This window comes from Scyliorhinus torazame, chromosome 12, assembly GCF_047496885.1.
Source record: "Scyliorhinus torazame isolate Kashiwa2021f chromosome 12, sScyTor2.1, whole genome shotgun sequence".
Classification (NCBI taxonomy): Eukaryota; Metazoa; Chordata; class Chondrichthyes; order Carcharhiniformes; family Scyliorhinidae; genus Scyliorhinus; species Scyliorhinus torazame.
Window position 1 is genome coordinate 191,718,260 of NC_092718.1, and position 13,956 is coordinate 191,732,215.

At 45.6% G+C, this 13,956-nt stretch overlaps 1 protein-coding gene across 3 annotated transcripts in view; it reads right to left on the reverse strand.

Moving 5' to 3' along the window:
* The window catches only part of LOC140386824 (ras-related protein Rab-34-like), an 81,367-nt gene that overhangs the window by 7,090 nt on the left and 60,321 nt on the right, over positions 1-13,956 (reverse strand). For 2 of the 3 annotated variants that reach the window (XM_072469552.1, XM_072469550.1), the window contains 3 exons: positions 8,554-8,644; positions 6,392-6,499; positions 1,553-5,347 (listed from right to left, as the gene is read on the reverse strand). In XM_072469552.1, the coding sequence (XP_072325653.1) occupies positions 5,280-5,347; positions 6,392-6,499; positions 8,554-8,644 (267 nt within the window). In that variant the 3' untranslated portion in view covers positions 1,553-5,279. Of the gene's footprint in view, positions 1-1,552; positions 5,348-6,391; positions 6,500-8,553; positions 8,645-13,956 lie in introns of those variants that run through there. The other variant, XM_072469551.1, reaches the window with a different exon arrangement.

Genomic DNA, 13,956 nt, shown 5'->3' on the forward strand with positions numbered 1-13,956 from the left:
GCCACTCTTCATGATGGACATTGATGTCCACCACCCAGATTACATTTATCCACCTTGGTGCCCTCAGTGCTTCCTCTAAGTGGTGTTCAACATGTAAGAGTATGGATTCATCAACTGGGGGGGGGGGGGGGGGGTGCAGTACGTGGTAATCAGTGGGAGGTTTCGTTGCCTATGTTTGACCTGATGCCATGGGACTTCACTGGTCCAGAGTCAATGTTGAGGACTCTCACGGCAACTCCCTCCTGTCTGCCACCACTGCTGGGTCTGACCTGCCAACAGGACGGACATACCCAGGATGGTAATGTTGCCTGGGATAGTAGCACGGTGGTTAGCGCCAGGGTTCCAGATTCGATTCCTGGCTTGGGTCACTGTCTGTGTGGAGTCTGCACATTCTCCCTGTGTCAGCGTGGGTTTCCTCCGGGTGCTCCGGTTTCCTCCCACAAGTCCTGAAAGACATGCTTTTGGGTAATTTGGACATTCTGAATTCTCCCTCTGTGTACCCGAACAGGCGCCGGAATGTGGCGACCAGGGGCTTTTCGCAGTAACTTCATTGCAGTGCTAATGTAAGCCTACTTGTGACAATAAAGATTATTATTATGATTATGACTGTATCAGGCTGTTGCTAGACTAGTCTGTGAGGACTTTGCAGGATCAAAAGGGCTGGGTTTGCCGTTGTCGTTTCCGGTGCCAAGGTTGATGCTGGGTGGGCTGTCTGGTTTCATTTCTTTTTTGTAGGCTTCATAACTGAGAGGATTGCTAGGCCATTTTGGAGGATATTTTAAGAGTGAACCACATTGCTGTGGATCTGTAGTCCGATGTAGGCCAGACCAAGTAAGGATGGGAGATTTACAACAATCGACAATGGTTTTCTGGTCATTCGACTTTTAATTCCCAATTATTAACTGAATTTAAATTCCACCACCTGCTGTGCTGGAATTTGAACCCGGATGCCCAGAGAATCGGGGGCGGGGGGGGGTCTCTGGATTCCTAGGTCCAAGGATGAAAGCACTACGACACCACCTCTCTCTAAATCCTGTTAATAAGGCTTGCCTGTGAGTCTGTCGGGTCAGCTCCAAGAATAGAAGGCAGCTAATCCAATCATAACTCATTAAATCCAGGAAATTGTTGATCCCTGATGTTGTTGAAGCTTGCATCTTTTGCCTTTGCAAGGACTGCTGATGATAGAACTGGCCTGCGCTTTATGGCATTCCCTGAAGTAAAACCACTTTGAGCCACAGCAACATTTGAGAACCCAGAGCTATGGAGCCATTTTAAAAAAGGTTTTCCCTTCCGCTGTTCATTTTCCATTACCCATTGGCCTCACTTCCATCCCACAAGACGAGATATTTTTTTGAAGAAGCTACTGGAGATCCCGCTCTGCACTTTGTGGCTATACCTGGATTGAAGTCTCACCTCTTTCCCCACTGCTCAGCTGGACAAGGCTTAGCATATAATGATCCGCTCTCCCACCGTTTCCATCTGCCGCTAAACCTGTTACAGTTGCCACACTGTATAGATTTCAAGCTACAAAGTAGTTTCACTCGAGAACAGATAACTTTTCCAATTTTTATTGCAGGAACATGCATCATTCTACTGTAAAGTGAAAAAATGAACATAAAGCTGCGATTATGATCACCACGATGAATGCACACACACACACAGGAAAAGATTAATCAACCATGATACCTAAGGTGGAGCAACCAATTTTGCTTGCATTTGATACTGTACAAGATTGAGAAAGAACTAAACACTGTCCTTTCACGATCAGAACTTTGGGCTAATACCTTTTGGTTTTCATATGGGTGGATTGAATTCCCAAAGGCTTACTTTTCTCACAACAACAAACAAATCTAAACCATACTCCTGAATCTTAGTGATGACTACCATATTTGTATGAAACCCCATTGCCCTTAACTCATTCTGAATGCATTTGTTACAGGTCTCGTATAGCATGATTTCAACCTCTCTCTATCAGTGGCAATTTTAAAACAAGTGCCACTCGAATTATCAATAAACTCTCCACACTGCTTTATTCATTATTCCTGTACATTAATCTTCCTAAATGGACAGAAAGTTGATAGTTGTCTGGTGCTAATCAGAAAATATGTTTGCCTCGGTGTTTAACCCCCAAAACTATTTATAACCAGGAGAAAGAACTTGAGCCACAATGATACTGTAAATGCTCAAATTACAAAGAAAGGCTGTTTAGGTCACTTTGATGAAGTGGCTATGTGGTAAATACAACTGTTTCCAGGGGTGGGGGGGGGGGGGGGGGGGGGGGGGGGTCCACTACCCATCATATAGCCCATCTAATTATCTTTCCCCTGGAAGTCTGTGAAGAGGTGAAATCAGATGGCGTCTAGAAGACGGGGTGGGGGAAAGCTATTTTCTGACCCCGTCTTAAGTTAAAATCTGCCCCTGCATAATTTTGCATGGACAAGGATTAACACAGTTTTCATATACGAACATAAATGAATAAATGCAACCCCCTCTTGTTATAACTAATTATATGCTGCAACAAGCAGGTTTCCGTGTATAGGGGGTACCCGGGATTCAATATAGGAATGTACCTCTGAATTTGAAGCTAAATAACTTGTTTTTACTCAACTAATATTATAAACCAACAAAATTTGAGTTACATAAATTTTCTTTAACTTTTCTCACACAATGTCTCTGTTGAAGCCTCACTCTGCTGTTTAGATCTATCTCAGCCTCATATGGAAAGGGTACAGTGCAACTATTGGGCGAGTCAGAAACATTGGCCAAAAGAGCCTGGGAGTCTGGAAGCAGGGTACTAGTGGACCGACAAAGGAACGGGGTTGAAATACAAACAAAGAAATAAAGAACTAGCATTTATAGAGCACCTTCCATGTCCCAGAATAAGCCGTAACCAAAAAAGGCAGCGACATATATAAAAATCCCACACAACAAAAAGAAAAGAAAATTGACTTTGCCAACGTGTTGCCGCCCTGAGTCAATCTGCAGGTCACTGAAAGCTTGGGATGTACAAACGAACAGAATCCAGAACTTGGTGAGTGGAAACCATTGAGCAATATCTCCAGCAATGAAAGTTGCCATAGTCCCTGAGGATCAAGGGCTGCTCTCCACTTTTGAGAGGGAGCTGACTGGTGGTGATGCTGAGAAGCTGTTTCCCCTTGTGGAAGAGACTAGGGCCAGAGAACGTAAACTTATCGTAAGGGGTAACACATTTAAGACAGAGATGAGGAAGAATTTCTTCTCTCAGAGGGTAGCGAATCTGGGGAATTGTTTACCACAATTCAGCTGGCACAGGCATATGGCTTCATTCTATAAAAGTAAAACACTCAAACGCAGGTAATCTGAAATAAAAACTGAGTGCTAAGAAAGCTCAGCAGGTCTGGTAGCATCTGTGGAGAGAGAGAAGCAAAGTTAACGTTAATTCAAATCCAATATGACTCTCCTTTGAATTGCGAAGAAGAGACATACTAGACATGAAACATTAACTCTGTTTCTCTCTCCAGAGATGCCTGCAGACCTGCTGAGTTTTCGTCGCACTGTTTTGTTTTGGCTTCATTCTGTGCAGTGAATTTTCTAAGTATCTGAGACCGACAGACAATTTTGAGAGGTAAGGGTATTAAAGGTTAAGGAGCCTCAGTGGGTAGATAGAGATAAGGCAGGGTCTAAGTGAATGGTTTACATTTGAGGGGCTCAATGGCCTACTCCCGTTACTATGCTCTAATGCCCATGGTGTCAATTTTCCTGGTACCTCTGCCCGGGTGACAGACGGACACAGCAACATACCTAGTGAAATCCATTGCTTTATATTTCAGTAAGGCCATAATTTGATGTCAATCTCTGGATGCAGCAGCCTATTCAGCCTTACTTCAATGCAGAGCCTGAAAAAAGCTGCAAGGATGCTTCCAGCTGATGCCTGGCATCCTGGGGAGATAAAGGTCTCATCTAAAAGCTGTTTGCCTGCTCTTCTCTGACCCATCGAAGAGCAATTAGACACTCGGCCTTAAGGTTTGGTTCTTTAAGCCCTCCCTTCAAATGGACATCTAACTCCCCAGGGAACAAGGAAATAAGATGGAAGGTTCAGAAATGCCCATTACCCACCTGTACAAGAGTCTATTTTTTGCAATTTGTGTGACTCCCAGGAATCCTGCAGCAACATCAAGAGGCAGAGATCCATATCATCTGTGCTTAGAAATCCAGGGATAAGTGTCCACTGACCGATAGAACAAGAAAATGTACCTCCTGTCTGCTGCAGGGGACATTGTTACATAGTTTGATATATTTTAAAACTATGACTTAATTTATAAGCCAAGCGTCGCAAGAAGCCATCTCATACACATGAAAGAGAAAGGAAATGCCTTGCATTTTTGTGTCGATCATCACGCAGTTGAATCATCTCAAAATTATTCATACAACTAATTACATTTTGGGTTTGATTCGTTATGCTGGCAGGATTAAGGGATTCTGGTGTTGAAAAACATATAAGTGATGTCCCAACATGTGAACAGTGAGTGTCTCCTCAACACATCAATGCTCAAACTCTGCAATTCCTCACATTAGCAGTGAATACATACAAACACCACAAAACGTTGGTTCAATTACAGGATTGGGAATGTCGTTGATGCTATTTGCAACCATACCAAGTTTTAACATAGTGTCAAAAATAGGCCTGGCTTTTCTGGTCCTGCACTTGTAGCTATTGATGTGACGAATACAAGGAGAAGTGGGGAACATCATGTAATGGAGCCTATCCAATTTTATCTCCAATGCTGCAAATGGACAATCAACTGAGTAAGCTCCCTTTTGAATGTGTGATTCTTTCTGCCTGGTTTTCCTCTACTTGTTGCGCCTCGTGTATTAAACCAGGAAAACCTACTGAAATGTACACTAGCCTCGTAACTTCTATTTCAGAACCTTGCTCTTTAATTTTGTTCTGGAGTGGAGATTTCTTAGTTTGGTCCGAACAGAGTTCAACCCAGTTGGCATCAATGTGAGCTTCGGTACATGGGAATGCTAATTATTTCCAATTGGTAATTATAACACGACGCGCGATTGGCACATGTGGAAAAGGTATGACAGCAATTTCTTGGGAGATAATCTCAAACGGACAGGGTTCCTTGCTGAACTATTTGCCTGGCTGGCATTTCTTAGTCATCTTTTAGCATTGTTTTTGCATTACAAAGGCGATCAGTGAGTGGCTGGTGACATTTTGTTGGCGTGAGAAATCTTTGGTTAAAAAACAAATGTAGTGCAACAGATAACCTCTTAGGTCGGCAGTGTGGCTGTCACTGACAGCAGTTAGACTTCGATTTCTTTGCATTTTTGAACGGGTTTTTGTCATTGTTGTTGATGCCTGCAGAGAAAGAAAGTATTTGTAAAATAATCTGACAAGATTGTACATTTTAACTCATGATTTATAGTAACAAAAATAAATTCAGAGGCATGTTATTCAGATTAAAGTAGAAAGGATACTTATAAATTTCAGAGTTTACCCCCCCCCCCAAACAGATTTTCTCTGTTCGCCTAGTTACACCAAGGTCTATTTTAAGCAACTCCATGAGGCATGGGAATGCCGCTGGGTAACCCAATACCACAATTACCCAAGCATTTTGGCTGCTATCATCTTGAGTGGAGTCCTGACTTGCTTCAACTGGGATGTCATTTGTAATATGTAAACAGGACTCCAACGTCAAACGTAGGAAGCCGATTGCAATTGAGGTACAAGTGAGTGAAACATGTGCGACATACATCCTATCGCGTCCCTCCCACACTGCCCGCTGCCTCCCTTGAACCACGGGTGGGCAGTGGGTGTTCTCTACACACATTGGTGCGTCTTTACTAGAAATAACGGTCCCATTGAGGTAAATTTTAATTTCCATCACTTTTGACGTTAAGTTGACAGGGTGCCTGTAGAAGCTGGCAGATTTATTGAAATAAAATATGTATGTATTTCAAGAAAGGGGGTGTGATCTAAGTCATTGTCCAGCCAGAGTTGAAGATTACCCTTAACAGAAGCATGTTTGGGGAATGGTCCCACACCCACCTCCATTGATGTGATGGTTTAATATGTTTTTTCTACTTTTTCCTCTCTCCCTGTCCGCACACCTTTCCATTTGCCAGTTGACAAGGTAGTTATGTAACCTGCTGCCATCATTGATAAGCATCAGTGTCTGTTCGAAGGTGCAGAGCTCTGGCTGCTCACCTTGCCTTTCGTGCCTCACATCCCAGCCAAGATCAGGAACTCACTGTGCGGAGAGCAATCTCATCTTTTAAAATAGATATTTAACCAGTTTCTCCACATTGCCACAGGAATCTCTTTTTCATTGTTGCTGCCATTACAACCCATAGTTACCAATGAATGGGAGTGATATTGTATTTGATGAGCAGCTATACTTACGAACAACATCCCCAATCTTCCTGGGGCCAGTCTTTTCTAGTTCGGCCAGTACATTGGCTTCGAAGGTCAATGATGCAACCCTGAAGAAGAATTCCTTTACATTCTCTCCTAATGCCAATACAGAAAAACATTTTAGTATTCAATTGAAGGGTCACAGCATATTCCACTGACAAAGCTTATTGTGTTAAAGTGCAACTTATCTTCCACACCAGTGGTTTCCAAACTTTTCTTCAGGTGACCCACTTCAACCAAATGGTTCACCCACTCAGCCCAATAATTTTCACGCTGTTCACCGGAGGTCATGGCGCTCTGTTCATTGCTACCATTAGTGCTGCTCTGTCCTGTTGTGGACTCGGTGGAGCAGCTAACATCTGGCAGGTCCAGGTGACTGATCCTGCCAGTAGGTTTATCGGCTATTGGTGTCTCTGGCCCTCTCTTTCGGATGACATGCAGCTTGTCATTACATGTGTAGCATAGAAACAGCATGAACCAACTGACCAGAAGGGGAAAGAAAATTGGTGCCAATTGCACCTGTTTATTGTGGTCATACTGAAGAGACAATATGTATTGCATTTACCCACAGAAAAAAGGTTGGGGGGGGAGCGGCACGGTCGCGCAATGGTAAGCACTACTGCCTCGAGGCACCGAGGACCCAGGTCACTGTCCGTGTGGAGTTTGCACATTCTCGCCGTGTCTGGGTGGGTCTCACCCCCACAACCCAAAGGTTGATTGGCCACGCTAAAGTATTCTTCAATTGGAAAAAACTAAATAAGAAAAAAGGTCAGGGTGTCTTTGGAAAAATCAATTTTGCCGACCCATTTTTAAAATCCCGCAACCCAAGAGAGGGTCATGACCCCCACTTTGGAAACCGCTGTTCAGATCACAGCAGTGCAGAAGTGTGCCAACATGTCAATGTCATGGAGTTGTGGGAACCCAATCATTGTGGGGAACTGCCAAGTAGAGAAAGCTAGGCCCTAAGTACAGCAAATAAGGAAAGACCAATGTTCATTGACAGCTCCCAATATAGAGTTCAAAAGTCCCATTGGAAGGTTAATAGATATTGGTTATTTGTTGGAATAATGTGTGGGCCAGGAAGACCCATGCACAAAAACAGAAAATGAAAAGCCCCCAAGGGTCCCTAAAACAATGATATCTAAAGTGCCTCTCACAATAAATTCCTGTCCATTAGTTACACACTAAATACCAACACACTAAGGAAGAGTAGAGAGGAAGTGACTAAAAAGTAGGATACACAATTTTTATTTCGTAATAATCACAAAATGGAATTAGATTCTTTAAGGAAGATGTTGTGTTTTGCAAGGGAATCTGTAAATGTTAGATTTAATTCATTTCAGTTACGGCTGGCTAATAATATAAACCCTGGTCAAATGAATTGCTTGCTTCAGGTTTTTAGTACATATTATTTTAGATGTTGGGCTCATTGGAATTTTCAAGCTGGAACAGATTTACAATTTGTTGAAAAATAGTTGGAGAGCACCATCTACTGGAATTGTCCAGTAGGTAACATGTCTTAGCCTTGACGACAAAAACAAGTTACATAAACATCAGAAAATACCTCAGCGGATTCTCATTGTCCATCAAAGTTACAACGGCCAGTTGGGAGACCCCCTGAGCAAACTTTCAGCGAACATCTTTACCAAAGGACATATTGGGGGAGATGGGGTGGGGCGGGGGGGGGTGCAAATCCACTGCTAACTAGTCACTCCTGGTTTGAAAGAGACCAAGATCCTCTGGGTGCTGATACTTACAGTGGGATCTAATGGTGCCCTCCAATGGTAGTGTTACAATTAGATGTTATAATTAACTCTTTAGTTATCTACACATATACATATCATTACAGGAGTGTGACTGTGATTTTGCTGATGGAGTAGGAAAGGCCACATCAAATCAATCACCCAAGATGCACGTCTTTTAATTTTCATTTCCTTTGGAAGAAGAATTGAGGGGTGTCTGACGTGTGGAAGGTCCAACATCACCCCACTCATAGCATCATACAAATTTAAATTACCCCAACACCTCGGAAATGGTCGCTTCTCCAGTAGTACAATCTCCGAACTTCAATTTTATAAAGATATCAGACATTATAGATTGCAGATCTATGGCTTTTTATCACCTTGAAACTGGACTCATTTTCCACTCACCTGTTAGAGAAGACAATGTCCAATATTCTGCTCTTATTTCCTTGGCAACCTTGACGGCATCTTTCTCTATCAAGTTGTACTGAGCAGCTGACTGTAAACATAGAACATATAACATAGAACATAGAACAGTACAGCACAGTACAGGCCCTTCAGCCCACAATGTTGAGCCGACCATTTATCCTAATCTAAGATCAACCTAACCTACACACCTTCAATTTACTGCTGTCCATGTGCCCGTCTAAGAGTCGCTTAAATGTCCCTAATAACTCTGACTCCACCACCTCTGCTGGCAGTGCATTCCACACACCCACCACTCTCTGTGTAAAGAACCTACCTCTGACATCTCCCCTATACCTTCCTCCAATCACTTTAAAATTATGTCCCCTCGTGACAGCCATTTCCACCCTGAGGGCAATTCTCTGGCTATCCACTCTATCCATGCCTCTCATCACCTTGTACACCTCTATCAAGTCACCTCTCTGCCTTCTTCGTTCCAGTGAGAAAAAGCCCTAGCTCCCTCAACCTTTCTTCTTAAGACATGCCCTCCAGTTCAGGCAGCATCCTGGTAAATCTCCAAAGCATCCATGTCCTTCCTATAATGAGGTGACCAGAACTGCACACAATGGGGCGGGATTCTCCGACCCCCCCGCCGGGTCGGAGAATCGCCGGGTGGCGGCGTGAATCCCGACCCCGCCGGCCGCCGAATTCTCCGGCCCGCGATGGGCCGAAGTCCTGCTGCTTCTATGCCAGTCCCGCCGGTATAAATTGAACCAGGTCCCTTACCGGCGAGACCTGGCGGCACGGGCGGGCTCCGGGGTCCTGGGGGGGGCGCGGGGCAATCTGGCCCCGGGGGGTGCCCCCACGGTGACCTGGCCCACCGATCCACGGACGGGCCAGTACCGTGGGGGCACTCTTTTCCTACGCACCGACCATCAGCCTCCGCCATGGCCGACGCATAGGTGAAACCCCCCCGCTGCGCATGCGTGGCGAGTCCCTTCGGCCCCGGCTGGCGAGGCGCCAAAGGCCTTCCACGCCAGCCGGCGAGGCGCGAACCACTCTGGGGCAGGCCTAGCCCCTAAAGGTGCGGGCCCAGCCCCTAAAGGTGTGGAGGATTCGCACCTTTGGGGCGGCCCTATGCCGGAGTGGTTCACGCCACTCCGTCCCGCCGGGACCCCGCGCCTCGCCGGGTAGGGGAGAATCCCGCCCATGATTCCAAGTGTGGTCTAACTAGAGTTTTATAAAGCTGCAGCAAAACCTCGCGGCTCTTAAACTCAATCCCCCTGTTAATGAAAGCCAACACACCATACGCCTTCTTAACAACCCGATCAACCTGGGTGGCAACTTTGAGGGATCTATGTACGTGGACTCCAAGATCCCTCTGTTCCTCAACACTTCCAAGAATCCTGCCTTTAACCCTGTATTCAGCATTCAAATTCGACCTTCCAAAATGAATCACTTCACATTTATCAAGGTTGAACTCCATCTGCCACTTCTCAGCCCAGCTCTGCATCCTGTCAATGTCCTGCTGTAACCTGCAACAACCCTCAACACTATCTACAACTCCCGCAACCTTTGTGTCGTCGGCAAACTTACTAACCCACCCTTCCACTTCCTCATCCAAGACATTTATAAAAACCACAAAGATCAGAGGTCCCAGAACAGATCCTTGCGGGACACCACTGGTCACCGACCTCCAGGCGGAATACTTTCCATCCACTACCACTCGCTGTCTTCTTTCGGCCAGCCAATTCTGTATCCAGACAACCAGATTTCCCTGTATCCCATGCCCCCTAACTTTCTGAATGAGCCTACCATGGGGAACCTTATCAAATGCCTTACTGAAATCCATATACATCACATCCACTGCCCGACCTTCATCAATGTGTCTCGTCACATCCTCAAAGAATTGAATGAGGCTTGTGAGGCATGACCTGCCCCTCACAAAGCCATGCTGACTATCTTTAATCAAACTATGTTTTTCTAAATAATTACAGTAAATAAGAACAGTAAAGAACAGGGAAAAACACATCGGGTAAATGGTATGACCAGAACACAGCTACATTCTACTGCACGATTTCCAGCCAAGTCGAGACAAAGGATGGAACTCTCCAATTTTGAGATCAGCGGCGCCTATCCCGCCGACCAGAACAGCAAAATCCCATGCCAGATTCCGCACTTAGCTCCTCATTAATTCTACATAGGCGAGTTCCCCTCCTACTCTCCTGGCAGACGGGCAGCTGATTAGTCTGCCCACCCTCAACTGATGGGTTAGATGGTCCCAGCGGCATATTTAAACACCAGCCTAGCACACTCATATCACTCTCTCCAGCCCAACTGTCTCCACCAGACTGTGCAGGATGCCAGCAACCCAGAGGGAAAACGTCAGCAGCCTCTAGAAGTCTGTTCCTCGATTCAAACACCCTCCCCCCAACACCCCGAGCCCATCAACTGCAAAGCACCCATGCCCCCACTTTGAAATGAAATGAAAATAAAATGAATGAAAATCGCTTATTGTCACAAGTAGGCTTCAAATGAAGTTACTGTGAAAAGCCCCCAGTCGCCACATTCCGGTGCCTGTTCAGGAAGGCTGTTACGGGAATTGAACCGTGCTGCTGGCCTGCCTTGGTCTGCTTTCAAAGCCAGCGATTTAGCCCAGTGTGCTAAACCAGCCCCTTCCAGGACCTCTACCCACTACCCCTGGAGTCTTCACCCATCTCCTTCCAGTAAACAATGTGGTATCCCTTTGTTTGTGAGCTTTTCAAACAAGCCTAGTTGGGGTCTAGCTTCTCTCCCCTTGGTATTTCCTCTGCCTTTCATTGAGGAACAGTGGAGAACCATCCAAGCGATTTTTCACAGTGCTCAGCAAACGTTTATACCAACAAAAAGGAAGGACGGTAGAAAGAGGGAAAATCGGCCGTGGATATCTAAGGAAATAAGGGAGAGTATCAAATTGAAGAAAAAAGCATACAAAGTGGCAAAGATTAATGAGAGACTAGATGGGAAATCTTTAGGGAGCAACAGAAAGCTACTAAAAAAGCTATAAAGAAGAGTAAGTTAGATTATGAGAGTAAACTTGCTCAGAATATAAAAACAGACAGTAAACGTTTCTACAAATAGATAAAACAACAAAGAGTGGCTAATGTAAATATTGGTCCTTTAGAGGATAAGAAGGGAGATTTAATAATGGGAGATGAGGAAATGGCTGAGGAACTGAACAGGTTTTTGGGTCTGTCTTCACAGTGGAAGACACAAATAACATGCCAGTGACTGATGGAAATGAGGCTATGACAGGTCAGGACCTTGAGACGATTTTTATTAGTAAGGAGGTAGTGATGGACAAGCTAATGGGGCTAAAGGTAGACAAGCCTCCTGGCCCTGATGGAATGCATCCCAGAGTACTAAAAGAGATGGCTAGGAAAACTGCAAATGCACTAGTGATAATTTACCAAAATTCACTAGACTCTGGGGTGGTCACGGCGGATTGGAAATTAGCAAACGTGACACCACTGTTTAAAAAAGGAGGTAGGCAGAAAGCGGGTAATTATAGGCCAGTTCCCTTAACTTCGGTAGTAGGGAAGATGCAGGAATCTAGCATCAAAGAAGAAATATAGAGGCATCTGGATGGAAATTGTCCCTTTGGACGGACGCAGCATGGGTTCATGAAGGGCAGGTTGTGCCTAATTAATTTAGTGGCATTTTTTGAGGACATTACCAGTGCAGTAGACAATGGGGAGCCAATAGATGTGGTATATCTGGATTTCCAGAAAGCTTTTGACAAGGTGCCACACAAAAGGTTGCTGCATTAGATAAAGATGTATGGCGTTAAGGGTAAAGTAGTAGCATGTATATAGGATTGGTTAATTAATAGAAAGCAAAGAGTGGGGATTAATGGGTGTTTCTCTGGTTGGCAATCAGTAGCTAGTGGTGTCCCTCAGGGATCAGTGTTGGGCCCACAATTGTTCACAATTTACATAGATGATTTGGAGTTTCCGCAGAAACAACATCAGCTCGAGATACTTTTCTCTCCACCGTGGGACTAGGCAGGGATGTCCTATGTCGCCCCTGCTGTTTGCACTCGCGATTGAGCCATAGGCCATCACATTAAGAAGTTTGGGTGTTTGGAAAGGAATAGTGCGGGGTGGGATAGAGCATAGGGTGTCCTTATATACCGATGACTTGCTGTTGGAAGTGTTGGAACCGAGTGTGTCAATAGGGGGAATATTGGAGCTGCTTCGAGTGTTTGGGTCTTTCTGGGGGTACAAACTAAATCTAGACAAGAGTGAGTATTTTGTGGTGTCTTGGCCGGGGTGGGGGGACAGCCATTCTGTAGGGCAGGGACTTACTTTAGGTACCTGGGGGTGCAAGTTGCCCGGGAGTGGGGAGGGCTCCGCAGGTACAACATTTCTAGTTTGGTGGAGAGAGTGAAAGCGGATCTGGCGAGGTGGGATGGTCTCCCTCTGTCACTGGCGGGTCGGGTACAGACGGTTAAAATTAACGTGTTGCCGCGATTTCTGTTTATTTTTCAATGCCTGCCGATTTTCCATCCAAAGGCTTTTTTCAGAGAGATTGAGGGAAGGATTACTTTGTTCATATGGGGAAGGAAGGTGGCCAGAGTTAGAAAGGTGCTGTTACAGGAAGGCAGGTAGGGGGTTTGGGTCTTCCGAACCTGATGTATTACTACTGGGCGGCGAATGTGGAGAAGGTGCGGAGCTGGGTCAGAGGGGTTGATTCCCAGTGGGTCAGGATGGAGGAGAGTTTGTGCAGGAGGTCGGGGCTGAAAGCACTAGCAACAGCGCCGCTCCCGATGGCCCTGGGGAAATACTCAGGGTGTCCGGTAATAATAGCTTAATTGAGAATTTGGAGGCTGTTTCGCCAACACCGGGTTGGGAGCATGGTCAAGGAAAATGCCAATTCGGGAGAACCACAGATTTGAGCCTGGGAAGTGGGATGGAAATTTTCGGAAATGGGAGGAGAAGGAGATTAAGACACTAAAAGATTTGTCTCTTAGGGGTCGGTTTGCAGGTCTGAAGGAGCTGGAAGCGAAGTATGGGCTGGAGCAGGGGGAAATGTTTAGATACATACAGGTTCGAGATTTGCCAGAAAGGAGATACAGAACTTCCCGGAGGAGCCGGCCTCCACATTGCTGGAGGAGGTGCTGATGACAGGGGGACTGGAAAAGGGGGTAGTGTCGGCGATTTACAGAGCTATTTTGGAAGAGGAGAAGGCACCACTGGAAGGGATCAAAGCAAAGTGGGAGGAAGAGTGGGAGAGGATATGGAGGAGGGGTTCTGGTGTGAGGTGCTCCGGAGAGTGAATGCCTCCACGAGGTTGGGGCTGATACAGCTGAAGGTGGTATATAGAGCACACCTCACGAGGGCGAGGATGAGCCGATTCTTTGAAGGG